This window comes from Manacus candei, unplaced genomic scaffold (genome assembly GCF_025592945.1).
Source record: "Manacus candei isolate 608988 ecotype Guabito, Panama unplaced genomic scaffold, ASM2559294v1 h1tg000359l, whole genome shotgun sequence".
In the NCBI taxonomy this organism is placed as follows: domain Eukaryota; kingdom Metazoa; phylum Chordata; class Aves; order Passeriformes; family Pipridae; genus Manacus; species Manacus candei.
This window is the reverse complement of record NW_026138407.1, coordinates 15,136-28,091: the sequence shown is the minus strand read 5'-3', so window position 1 is coordinate 28,091 and position 12,956 is coordinate 15,136. Positions and strand designations below refer to the sequence as shown.

The 12,956-nt window shown below is 57.6% G+C and overlaps 1 protein-coding gene and 1 long non-coding RNA gene across 2 annotated transcripts in view; one reads left to right on the top strand and one right to left on the bottom strand.

Annotated features, from left to right (window-relative positions):
* LOC127465298 (transcription activator BRG1-like) overlaps positions 1–12,956 on the bottom strand; it is a 46,933-nt gene that overhangs the window by 20,871 nt on the left and 13,106 nt on the right. Inside the window, 10 exon segments of the mRNA XM_051775771.1 lie at positions 1,286–1,399; positions 2,881–3,123; positions 4,944–5,054; positions 6,227–6,293; positions 6,389–6,552; positions 7,767–7,917; positions 10,040–10,158; positions 11,251–11,308; positions 12,081–12,211; positions 12,311–12,361. Coding sequence (XP_051631731.1) covers positions 1,286–1,399; positions 2,881–3,123; positions 4,944–5,054; positions 6,227–6,293; positions 6,389–6,552; positions 7,767–7,917; positions 10,040–10,158; positions 11,251–11,308; positions 12,081–12,211; positions 12,311–12,361 — 1,209 coding nt within the window.
* Positions 5,429–6,188, top strand: LOC127465300 (uncharacterized). Its single transcript, XR_007902007.1, has 3 exons — positions 5,429–5,486; positions 5,771–5,886; positions 6,008–6,188. It is a non-coding gene; the product is annotated as an uncharacterized LOC127465300 (long non-coding RNA).

The window sequence follows — 12,956 nt, the reverse complement described above, 5'->3', positions numbered from 1 at the left end:
GAACCCCCAGACCCCCAGAGCCACCCCCGGGCCCCAAGAGCCACCCCCTGGACACCCAGAGACACCCCAAACCCACAGAGCCACCCCAGAGCCACCCCTGGACCCCCAGAGACCCCCCAGGACACCCAGAGCCATCCCCGGACCTCCAGAGCCACCCCTGGAGCCCCAGTGACCCCTCAGACCCCCAGAGCCATCCCAGACCCCCAGAGCCACCCCCAGACCCCCAGAGACCTCCCAGACCTCCAGAGCCACCCCCAGACCCCCAGAGCCATCCCTGGGCCCCCAGAGCCACCCCCCGGACCCACAGAGACCCCCCAGACCTCCAGAGCCACCCCCAGACCCCCAGAGCCACCCCACGGGTGTGTATTCCAGGGGAAGGGCAGGAATGACCCCCTGGGTGTATCCCAAGGAGGGGAAGAGCAGGAATGACCCCCTGGGTGTATCCCAGGGAAGGGGACAGCAGGAAGGACCCCCTGGGTGTATCCCAAGGAGGGGGACAGCAGGAATGACCCCCTGGGTGTATCCCAATGAAAGGGACAGCAGGAAGGACCCCCTGGGTGTATCCCAGGATGGGGAAGGGCAGGAATGACCCCCTGGGTGTATCCCAAGGAGAGGAACGGCAGGAATGACCCCCTGGGTGTATCCCAATGAAAGGAACAGCAGGAAGGACCCCCTGGGTGTATCCCAAGGTGGGGAAAGGCAGGAATGACCCCCTGGGTGTATCCCAGGATGGGGGACAGCAGGAATGACCCCCTGGGTGTATCCCAATGAAAGGGACAGCAGGAATGACCCCCTGGGTGTATCCCAGGATGGGGGACAGCAGGAAGGACCCCCTGGGTGTATCCCAAGGAGGGGGACAGCAGGAATGACCCCCTGGGTGTATCCCAATGAAAGGGACAGCAGGAATGACCCCCTGGGTGTATCCCAGGGAAGGGGACAGCAGGAATGACCCCCTGGGTGTATCCCAGGGAGGAGAACAGCAGGAAGGACCCCCTGGGTGTATCCCAGGGAGGGGAACAGCAGGAAGGACCCCCTGGGTGTATCCCAGGGAAGGGGACAGCAGGAATGACCCCCTGGGTGTATCCCAGGGAAGGGGACAGCAGGAATGACCCCCTGGGTGTATCCCAGGGAGGAGAACAGCAGGAATGACCCCCTGGGTGTATCCCAGGATGGGGGACAGCAGGAAGGACCCCCTGGGTGTATCCCAATGAAAGGGAACAGCAGGAAGGACCCTCTGGGTGTATCCCAAGGAGGAGAACAGCAGGAAGGACCCCCCCAGTGTCACCTTTTCCGGGAGCTGAGCCTCCACCTCCTTCTTGAGGCGGCGGAGCAGGAAGGGCCGCAGCACCTTGTGCAGGCGGCGGATGATGAGGATGGTCTCCTCCTCGTTCAGGTCCACCTGGGCCAGGAGCGGGAATGTCACCAGGGATGGCCTGGGATGGAGCCCAGGACCCCAGGACACCGGGGCCATCCTGTGCCAGAACCCCCCCTGACCCCCATTCCCGGCGGGATCCACCCCAGGAGCTGCTCGGCCTCATCCAGCAACGGCCCCGGGGTGGGAGGGGGATCCCAGGGCTCGTCCCGGGATGGGGAAGGGCAGGGATTGGCACCAGGGAAGGGGATTGGCACCAGGAAATGGGATTGGCACCAGGAAAGGGCAGGGACTGGCACCAGGGAAGGGGATGGGCACCAGGGAAGGGCAGGGATTGGCACCAGGGAAGGGCAGGGATTGGCTCCATGGAATGGGATTGGCACCAGGAAATGGGATTGGCTCCAGGAAACAGGATGGGCACCAGGGAAGGGGATGGGCATCAGGGAAGGGCAGGGATTGGCACCAGGAAACGGGATGGGCACCAGGGAAGGGGGTTGGTACCAGGAAATGGGATTGGCACCAGGGAAGGGGGTTGGCACCAGGGAAGGGGGTTGGTACCAGGAAATGGGATTGGCACCAGGGAAGGGGGTTGGCACCAGGAAACAGGATGGGCACCAGGAAACGGGATGGGCACCAGGAAACGGGATGGGCACCAGGGAAGGGAACAGAGCCCTTAAAGGTGGCGTTGAGACACAGCCCAGAGCTCCAGGGTCACATCCCACAGCTCCAGGGCCACTTCCAACCCCTCCAGGGCCACCTCCAACTGCTCCAGGACCACATCCCACAGCTCCAGGGCCACTTCCAACAGCTCCAGAGAAGCTTCCAACCCCTCCAGGGCCACCTCCAGCCCCTCCAGTGCCATTAATGGTGACACCAAGTCACATCCCACAGCTCCAGGGCCACCTCCAACCGCTCCAGGGTCACCTCCAACTGCTCCAGAACCACTTCCAACCCCTCCAGGGTCACTTCCAACTGATCCAGGACCACATCCCACAGCTCCAGGGCCACTTCCATCTGCTCCAGGGCCACCTCCAGCCCTCCAGTGTCACTAATGGTGACACCAAGTCCCATCTCACAGCTCCAGGGCCACTTCCAACCCCTCCAGTGCCACCTCCAGGGCCACTTCCAACTGCTCCATGACCACTTACAACCCCTCCAGTGCCAGCTCCAACCCCTCTAGTGCCGCCTCCAGCCCCTCCAGGGCCACTTCCAACCCCTCCAGGGCCACTTCCAACTCCTTCAGTGCCACCTCCAGCCCTTCCAGTGTCACTAATGGTGACGCCAAGTCACATCCCACAGCTCCAGGGCCACTTCCAACTGATCCAGGACCATATCCCACTGCTCCAGTGCCCCCTCCAGTGCCATTAATGATGACACCAAGTCCCCTCCCTCAGCTCCAGTGCCCCCTCCACCCCCCTGGGTGACAAAGTAACACCCCCTGGTCCCCATTCCCACTGGGAACACCACAACCCCCCCGGTCCCCGTTCCCACAGGGAACGCCGGGTCACCTTCTCTCCGGTCATGGCGAAGGGCGCGTTGAACCACTGCTCGAAGGTGCTGCAGCTCTTGAAGATGGTGGGCAGCAGGAAGTTGAGCAGGGCCCAGAGCTCGGGCAGCTTGTTCTGCAGCGGCGTCCCCGTCAGCAGCAGCCGCCGCGGGGCCACGTAGTGGGTGTTGAGCACCTGGGTCAGCTTGCAGTGGTGGTTCTTCATGCGGTGCCCCTCGTCCACAATCATGTACTTCCAGCGGATCTGAGGGGCAGGGAACACCAGGAATGGTGGGAAACAGCATTAACCTAACCCTAAACCCTAATCCTGACCCATACCCTAATCCTAAACCCTAATCCTAAACCCTGACCCTAACCCTGGGTCAGCTTGCAGTGGTGGTTCTTCATGCGGTGCCCCTCGTCCACAATCATGTACTTCCAACGGATCTGAGGGGCAGGGAATGGTGGGAAACAGCATTAACCTAACCCTAAACCCTAATCCTGACCCATACCCTAATCCTAAACCCTAATCCTAAACCCTGACCCTAATCCTGGGTCAGCTTGCAGTGGTGGTTCTTCATGCGGTGCCCCTCGTCCACAATCATGTACTTCCAGCGGATCTGAGGGGTGGAGAATGGAGGGAATGGTGGGAATGGTGGGGTGTGACATTAACCTAACCCTAAACCCTAATCCTGACCCATACCCTAAACCCTAACCCTAACCCTGGGTCAGCTTGCAGTGGTGGTTCTTCATGCGGTGCCCCTCGTCCACAATCATGGACTTCCAACGGATCTGAGGGGCAGGGAACACCAGGAATGGTGGGAAACAGCATCACCCTAATCCTAAACCCTAACCCTGGGTCAGCTTGCAGTGGTGGTTCTTCATGCGGTGCCCCTCGTCCACCATCATGGACTTCCAACGGATCTGAGGGGTGGAGAATGGTGGGAATGGTGGGAATGGTGGGAATGGTGGGAACGGTGGGAATGGTGGGAATGGTGGGGCACAGCATCACCCTGACCCATACCCTAATCCTAAACCCTGACCCTGGGTCAGCTTGCAGTGGTGGTTCTTCATGCGGTGCCCCTCGTCCACCATCATGGACTTCCAGGGGATCTGAGGGGTGGAGAATGGTGGGAATGGTGGGAATGGTGGGAATGGTGGGAATGGTGGGAACGGTGGGAATGGTGGGAACGGTGGGAATGGCGGGAATGGTGGGAATGGTGGGAACGGTGGGAATGGTGGGAACGGTGGGAATGGTGGGAATGGTGGGGCACAGCATCACCCTGACCCATACCCTAATCCTAAACCCTGACCCTAATCCTGGGTCAGCTTGCAGTGGTGGTTCTTCATGCGGTGCCCCTCGTCCACAATCATGGACTTCCAGCGGATCTGAGGGGTGGAGAATGGTGGGAATGGTGGGAACGGTGGGAATGGTGGGAATGGTGGGAACGGTGGGAATGGTGGGAATGGTGGGAACGGTGGGAATGGTGGGAATGGTGGGGTGTGGCAGTGTGGGAAGCACCCCAGCACAGCTGGGGGATCCCTGAGCCGGGAGATCCTGAAATGTCCCACAGCAGCTCTGGGAGGTGTCCCAGAGATCCCAAAACATCCCACAAATCCTCTGGGAGGTATCCCGGAGATCCCTGAGCTGGGAGATCTGGATATGCCTGGAACATCTCACAACACCTCCAAGAGGTGGGCAGGAGATCCCTGAGCTGGGAGGTCCCAAAACATCCCACAAATCCTCTGGGAGGTGTCCTGGAGATCCTTGAGGTGGGAGATCCCAAAACATCCCACAAGTCCTCCGGGAGGTGCCCCAGAGATCCCGAAACATCCCACAAATCCCACCCACGGATCCCAACCCCTCGGCAACGAGGGATCCAGTCAGTCACAAACATCCCGGGAATTCTCCCTGAAAAGGGAATCAAACTTGGGATACGCAGCCAAAAACCGGGAGCAGCAGCGGGAATTCCACCTCGGCTCCTTGGGAGACTCCAGGAGAAAGAACACCAGGACTGTGGGGGGAAGGAAAAAGGCGGGAATTCCGTGGGAATACCCCGGGGCTGCGGCATTCCCGAGGCTCACCTTGGCCAGGATGTGCTTGTCCTTGATGATGTACTCGTAGGTGGTGAGCAGGACGTTGAACTTCCCGCTCCGGAGCTGCGGGACGAAGGCTCGGCGCGCCGCCGGAGAGCCCTGGGATGGGGGGAGAGGGAATTCCAGTTGGGAATGTCCCACCGGATCGGGGGTCCCGGGAGAAGAGCAGGGGGCGGGAGGGGCTGTTCTCCCCCAGGGAGGAGAGATCTGGGGGGGATCCCTGGATCCCACTGCTCAGAGAATCCCAAATTCCCAGAGGGATCGACCCGACCGGCTCCTCAACCCCACCCAACGACCATTCCAGAGGGGATGAAATTCCAGGTGTGTATTCCAGGATGGGGAAGGGTGGGAAGGACCCTCTGGGTGTATCCCAGGACGGGGAAGATCAGGATAGACCCCAAAACATGGGATCCCTGTGCTCAGAGAACCCCCAATTCCCAGAGGGATCGACCCGACCGGCTCCTCAACCCCACCCAACGACCATTCCATGGGGGGATGAAATTCCGGGTGTGTATTCCAGGATGGGGAAGGGTGGGAAGGACACTCTGGGTGTATCCCAGGATGGGGGACAGCAGGAAGGACCCTCTGGGTGTATCCCAGGATGGAAAATAGTGGGAAGGACCCTCTGGGTGCATCCCAGGATGGGGAACGGCGGGAAGGACCCTCTGGGTGTATCCCAGGGTGGGGGACAGCAGGAAGGACCCTCTGGGTGTATCCCAGGGTGGAAAATAGTGGGAAGGACCCTCTGGGTGTATCCCAGGATGAGGGACAGTGGGAAGGACCCTCTGGGTGTATCCCAGGATGGGGAAGGGCAGGAAGGACCCTCTGGGTGTATCCCAGGATGGGGAAGGGCAGGAAGGACCCCCTGGGTGTATCCCAGGGTGGGGAAGGGCAGGAAGGACCCCCTGGGTGTATCCCAGGATGGAAAATAGTGGGAAGGACCCTCTGGGTGCATCCCAGGATGGGGAACGGTGGGAAGGACCCTCTGGGTGTATCCCAGGGTGGAAAATAGTGGGAAGGACCCTCTGGGTGTATCCCAGGATGAGGGACAGTGGGAAGGACCCTCTGGGTGTATCCCAGGATGGGGAAGGGCAGGAAGGACCCTCTGGGTGTATCCCAGGATGGGGGACAGCAGGAAGGACCCTCTGGGATGTGTCAGGTTGGGAGCCGGGAAGCTCCCTCGGGATAACGGGGTAGAGGCAGAGGAAGAGGAGGAGGAAAAGGGAGCGGATTTCCCGGGAATTCCCCCGGGAAAACCACGGAGGACCCACCTTGTAGGAGACCTTGACCACGGAGGGAGCCCACTTGTCGAACTCGTAGGCCCAGTTGGACAAAGTCCTGCGGGGGAAGCAACGGGAAAGGCGGGAATGAGGGACACGGGGGGGGTAAAACCCCCATCCCGGGGAGGTTTTCCCGGGAATTCCTGGACTCACGAGAGCGGGACGATGATGAGGAAGGGGCCGTTGATGCGCTTGTGCTCCATGAGGTACGTGATGAGGGCGATGGTCTGGATGGTCTTGCCCAGCCCCATCTCGTCCGCCAGGATCCCGTTGAGGTTGTTGTTGTAGAGGGACACGAGCCACTCCAGGCCCTTGATCTGCGGGATTGGGATTGGGATCAGAGGGATCAGTGGGATCAGTGGGATCGGGATCAGCGGGATTGGGATCAGTGGGATCAGTGGGATTGGGATCAGAGGGATTGGGATCAGTGGGATCAGTGGGATCAGCGGGATTGGGATCAGTGGGATCGGGATCAGCGGGATCAGGATCAGCGGGATCAGGATCAGTGGGATCCTTATCCCACTCCAGCTCCATATCCCACTCCAGTTCCTTATCCCATTCCAGCTCCTTATCCCATTCCAGCTCCTTATCCCACTCCAATCCCAATTCCCACTCCAGCTCCTTACCCCACTCCAGCTTGTCATCCCACTCTGGCTCATTATCCCACACTGGCTCCAATTCCTTATCCCCATTATCCCACACCAGCTCCAGCTCCTTATCCCCACTATCCCACCCCAATTCCTCATCCCCATTATCCCACCCCAATTCCTTATCCCCACTATCCCATCCCAATTCCTTATCCCCATTATCCCACACCAGCTCCAGCTCCTTATCCCCCCTATTCCATCCCAATTCCTTATCCCCATTATCCCACCCCAATTCCTCATCCCTCCATCCCATCCCAATTCCTCATCCCCACTATCCCATCCCAATTCCTTATCCCCTCCCTCCCACCCCAATTCCTCATCCCTCCATCCCATCCCAATTCCTCATCCCCGCTATCCCACCCCAATTCCTCATCCCCACTATCCCACCCCAATTCCTCATCCCCACTATCCCATCCCAATTCCTCATCCCCACTATCCCACCCCAATTCCTCATCCCCTCCCTCCCACCCCAATTCCTTATCCCCGCTATCCCACCCCAATTCCTTATCCCCACTATCCCACCCCAATTCCTTATCCCCTCCCTCCCACCCCAATTCCTCATCCCCACTATCCCATCCCAATTCCTCATCCCCACTATCCCACCCCAATTCCTCATCCCCTCCCTCCCACCCCAATTCCTCATCCCCTCCCTCCCACCCCAATTCCTCATCCCCACTATCCCACCCCAATTCCTTATCCCCACTATCCCACCCCAATTCCTCATTCCCTCCATCCCACCCCGCTCTCCCTCCCCTCCTTTCCCTCCCTCCCTCTCCGGCCCCGCCGCCTCCCCCGACCCTTCATTCCCGGCGTTCCCACCCTCCCACCCCGTCACTCCCCTCATTCCCACCCTCCCAGCCCGGCATTCCCGGCGTTCCCAGCACCTGGTACTGCTTGAGGACCCCGTTGACCATGAGGGCCGACTGTTTGTCCACGCGCTCGGTGACGGCGTGAGCCACGGCGTAGTACGACTGCAGCCCCCGGGCCAGCGCCTGCGACACCCCGTACTCGTCATCCACGTCCTGCTTGGCATTCCTGGGGGGAAATATTGGGAATGGGGGGGTCAGGGAGGGACAGACACCCCATACTCGTCATCCACGTCCTGCTTGGCATTCCTGGGAAAAAACAGTGGGAATACAGAGCTCAGGGATGGCCAGGGAGGGACAGACACCCCGTACTCGTCATCCACGTCCTGCTTGGCATTCCTGGGGAAAAATATTGGGAATGTGGGGGTCAGAGGGAGAGAAAGGAGGGACAGACACCCCGTACTCGTCATCCACGTCCTCCTTGGCATTCCTGGGGGGAAATATTGGGAATGTGGGGGTCAGAGGGAGAGAAAGGAGGGACAGACACCCCGTACTCGTCATCCACGTCCTGCTTGGCATTCCTGGGGGGAAATATTGGGAATGGGGGGGTCAGAGGGAGAGAAAGGAGGGACAGACACCCCGTACTCGTCATCCACGTCCTGCTTGGCATTCCTGGGGGGAAAATATTGGGAATGGGGGGGTCAGAGGGAGAGAAAGGAGGGACAGACACCCCGTACTCGTCATCCACGTCCTGCTTGGCATTCCTGGGGGGAAAATATTGGGAATGGGGGGGTCAGGGAGGGAGAAAGGAGGGACAGACACCCCGTACTCGTCATCCACGTCCTGCTTGGCATTCCTGGGGAAAAATATTGGGAATGTGGGGGTCAGAGGGAGAGAAAGGAGGGACAGACACCCCGTACTCGTCATCCACGTCCTCCTTGGCATTCCTGGGGGGAAATATTGGGAATGTGGGGGTCAGAGGGAGAGAAAGGAGGGACAGACACCCCGTACTCGTCATCCACGTCCTGCTTGGCATTCCTGGGGGGAAATATTGGGAATGGGGGGGTCAGAGGGAGAGAAAGGAGGGACAGACACCCCGTACTCGTCATCCACGTCCTGCTTGGCATTCCTGGGGGGAAAATATTGGGAATGGGGGGGTCAGAGGGAGAGAAAGGAGGGACAGACACCCCGTACTCGTCATCCACGTCCTGCTTGGCATTCCTGGGGGGAAAATATTGGGAATGGGGGGGTCAGGGAGGGAGAAAGGAGGGACAGACACCCCGTACTCGTCATCCACGTCCTGCTTGGCATTCCTGGGGAAAAATATTGGGAATGTGGGGGTCAGAGGGAGAGAAAGGAGGGACAGACACCCCGTACTCGTCATCCACATCCTGCTTGGCATTCCTGGGAAAAAACAGTGGGAATACAGAGCTCAGGGATGGCCAGGGAGGGACAGACACCCCGTACTCATCATCCACGTCCTGCTTGGCATTCCTGGGGAAAAATATTGGGAATGGGGGGGTCAGGGAGGGACAGACACCCCGTACTCGTCATCCACGTCCTGCTTGGCATTCCTGGGGGGAAATATTGGGAATGGGGGGGTCAGGGAGGGAGAAAGGAGGGACAGACACCCCGTACTCGTCATCCACATCCTCCTTGGCATTCCTGGGGGGAAAATCCGGGAATACAGAGCTGAGGGAGGGTCATGGAGGGACAGACACCCCGTACTGGGAATGGGGGAGCAGGAAAATTGGAAGAGGGAGGGAAGGGAAGGTTTGGGAAGGTTTGGGAAGGTTTGGGAAGGTTTGGGAAGGGAAGGTTTGGGAAGGTTTGGGAAGGTTTGGGAAGGGAAGGGAAGGTTTGGGAAGGGAAGGTTTGGGAAGGTTTGGGAAGGTTTGGGAAGGTTTGGGAAGGTTTGGGAAGGGAAGGGAAGGTTTGGGAAGGGAAGGGAAGGGAAGGGAAGGGAAGGGAAGGGAAGGGAAGGGAAGGGAAGGGAAGGGAAGGGAAGGGAAGGGAAGGGAAGGGAAGGGAAGGGAAGGGAAGGGAAGGGAAGGGAAGGGAAGGGAAGGGAAGGGAAGGGAAGGTTTGGGAAGGTTTGGGAAGGTTTGGGAAGGTTTGGGAAGGTTTGGGAAGGTTTGGGAAGGGAAGGTTTGGGAAGGTTTGGGAAGGTTTGGGAAGGTTTGGGAAGGGAAGGTTTGGGAAGGGAAGGGAAGGGAAGGGAAGGGAAGGGAAGGGAAGGGAAGGGAAGGGAAGGGAAGGGAAGGGAAGGGAAGGGAAGGGAAGGGAAGGGAAGGGAAGGGAAGGGAAGGGAAGGGAAGGGAAGGGAAGGGAGGTTTGGGAAGGCTCCTCACTCGATGATGTGCCGGGCGTCCACCTCCGACACGTCGTCGCTGTCGGGATCCGGAATCTTCTTCTTCTCCTCCACGGGCAGCGCGGGCTGCGCCGGCTGGGGCTGCTCCTCCTCCTCCTCCTGTGGGCACAGGGAGCCGGGAATGCCGGGAATGCCCAGGGAAAACCACCCCAGGGCCCCCCTCCCAGCCAGGATCCCACCCTTCCCAAAGAGCCGCGTCGGGAACACCCGGGATGGGACCCGGGAGCTCCCGGGGGACATTCCCGGAAATCTCAGCACAAGGAGCCCCTTTTATCCCACTTTTTCCTTCCAGTTTTACATCCCAGTGCACTCCCATTTTCACCCCTTTTTTCCCATTTTTTATGTTATTTTACTCATTTTTATCCCATTTTTTCCTTCCAGTTTTAGATCCCAGTTCACTCCCTTTTCCACGCCTTTTTTCCCATTTTTTTAATGTTATTTTATTCATTTTTATCCTATTTTATTCCACTGTTCCCTTCCAGTTTTACATCCCAGTTCACCCCATTTTTACACCTTTTTTCCCATTTTTTTAATTTTATTTTACTCATTTTTATCCCATTTTATCCCATTTTTTCCTTCCAGTTTTACATCCCAGTTCACCCATTTTTCACACCTTTTTCCCCAATTTTTATGCTATTTTATTCATTTTTGTCCCATTTCATCCCATTTTTTCCTTCCAGTTTTACATCCCAGTCCACCCCCATTTTCACCCCTTTTTTCCCATTTTTTAATGTTATTTTACTCATTTTTATCCCATTTCATCCCATTTTTTCCTTCCAGTTTTACATCCCAGTTCACCCCTGTTTTCACCCCTTTTTTCCCATTTTTTTAATTTATTTTATTTTTTTATTTTATTCATTTTTATCCCATTTTATCCCACTGTTCCCTTCGTTTTATATCCCAGTTCATGCCCTTTTTCACCCCTTTTCCCCCATTTTTTTAATGTTATTTTATTCATTTTTATCCCATTTTATCCCACTGTTCCATCCCACTTTCTCCCAGAGTTCCATCCCACGTTACCCCCCAGTTCACTCCCATTTTACCCCACTTTTTATTCCCATTTTAACGGACTTTATCCCGCCCTATCCCGTTTTTTTTGGAGCTGCCAACCAGCTGTTGCTGAGCTCAGCTCCTTCCCGCCCTTCCCAGGCATTCCCAGTGGGAATGTCCAGCAGGAATGTCCCCCCTCACCTCCTCCTCCTCCTCGGAGCCGCTCTCCTCGCTGTCGGAGCGCGGGGCCACCTCGTACCTGCGGGAACAGGGAATTCCAAGGGCCATTCCCAGCTCCCCGGGCATTCCCAGCCTCCCCTTCCCTGCTGGCACCGGTGTTCCCAGCTCCTCATTCCCATTCCCAGCTCCTCATTCCCATTCCCAGGCCCTCATTCCCTCCCCAGCTCCCAGAGTTCCCATCTCTGGCATTCCCAGCCCCTTCATTCCCTTTCCCATCCTCCCCCCATTCCCAGCCCCCCCATTCCCATTATTCCCTGACCCTGGGTTCATCTCCAGTCAGGCCTCGAGCTGCCCCCATTCCCATTCCCATCCCCATTCCCATCCCCATTCCCATTCCCATTATTCCCATTGTTCCCATACCCTGGGGTTCATCTCCAGCCAGGCCTCGAGCTGCCCCCATTCCCATTATTCCCATTATTCCCATTATTCCCTGACCCTGGGTTCATCTCCAGCCAGGCCTCGAGCTGCCCCCATTCCCATTATTCCCATTGTTCCCATTGTTCCCATTATTCCCATTGTTCCCATACCCCGGGTTCATCTCCAGCCAGGCCTCGAGCTGCCCCCATTCCCATTATTCCCATTATTCCCATTATTCCCATTGTTCCCATACCCCGGGTTCATCTCCAGCCAGGCCTCGAGCTGCCCCCATTCCCATCCCCATTCCCATCCCCATTCCCATTATTCCCACTATTCCCATACCCCGGGTTCATCTCCAGCCAGGCCTCGAGCTGCCCCCATTCCCATCCCCATTCCCATTGTTCCCATTCCCATTATTCCCATAATTCCCATACCCCGGGTTCATCTCCAGCCAGGCCTCGAGCTGCCCGGCCTTGGGCGCGTCGGTCCCGGTGAGGATCTTCCCGCTCTCCACGTGGATCACCTTCACGGGCAGGTCGCTCATCTGGCTCGTCTCGTCCAGAGGCTGCAAAAAAACCGGGAAAAACCGGGAATTGCCGGTCCCGGAACCCGGGGGAGAGAGCAGGGATTGGGAATTCCCTTCCTGGGACGAGCCCGGACTCACCTCCCCGTCGGGGCCGATGGCCGGAGCCTGACCCTCGGCGTTCTCCGCCTTCTGCGGGACAGACGGGCACAGGGACAGGGAAAGAGAGGGAGAGGGAGGAGGAAGAGGGAGAGGAAGAGGAGGAAAAATAAAGGAAAGGAAGAAAAACAGGAAAAAAGTGAAAGGAAGAGGAAGAAGAGGAAGAAAAAGGAGAGTGGGAGGAGGCAGGAGGAAGAGGAAGGAGAAAGGAAGAGAAGGAAAAAAAGGAAAGGAAGAAAGAGAAGATGAAGGAAGAGGAGGAAGAGGAGAAAGAGGAAGAGGAAGGAGAGTGGGAAGAGGGAGGAGGAAGAGAGAGGAGGAAGAAGAAGAGGAGGAAAAAAAAGGAAAGGAAGAGAAAGGATTAAAGTGGAAGAAAGAGAAAAAAAGAGGAAGGAAGAGGAGGAAGAGGAGAAAGAGGAAGAGGAAGGAGAGTGGGAAGAGGGAGGAGGAAGAGGGAGGAGGAAGAGGGAGAGGAGGAAAGAAAAGGAAAGGAAGAGAAAGGGGAAAAAAGTGAAAGGAAGAAGAGGAAGAGAAAGGAGAGTGGGAAGAGACAGGAGGAAGAGGAAGGAGAAAGGAAGAGAAGGAAAAAAAGGAAAGGAAGGATAAAGTTGGAAGAAAGAGAAAAGAA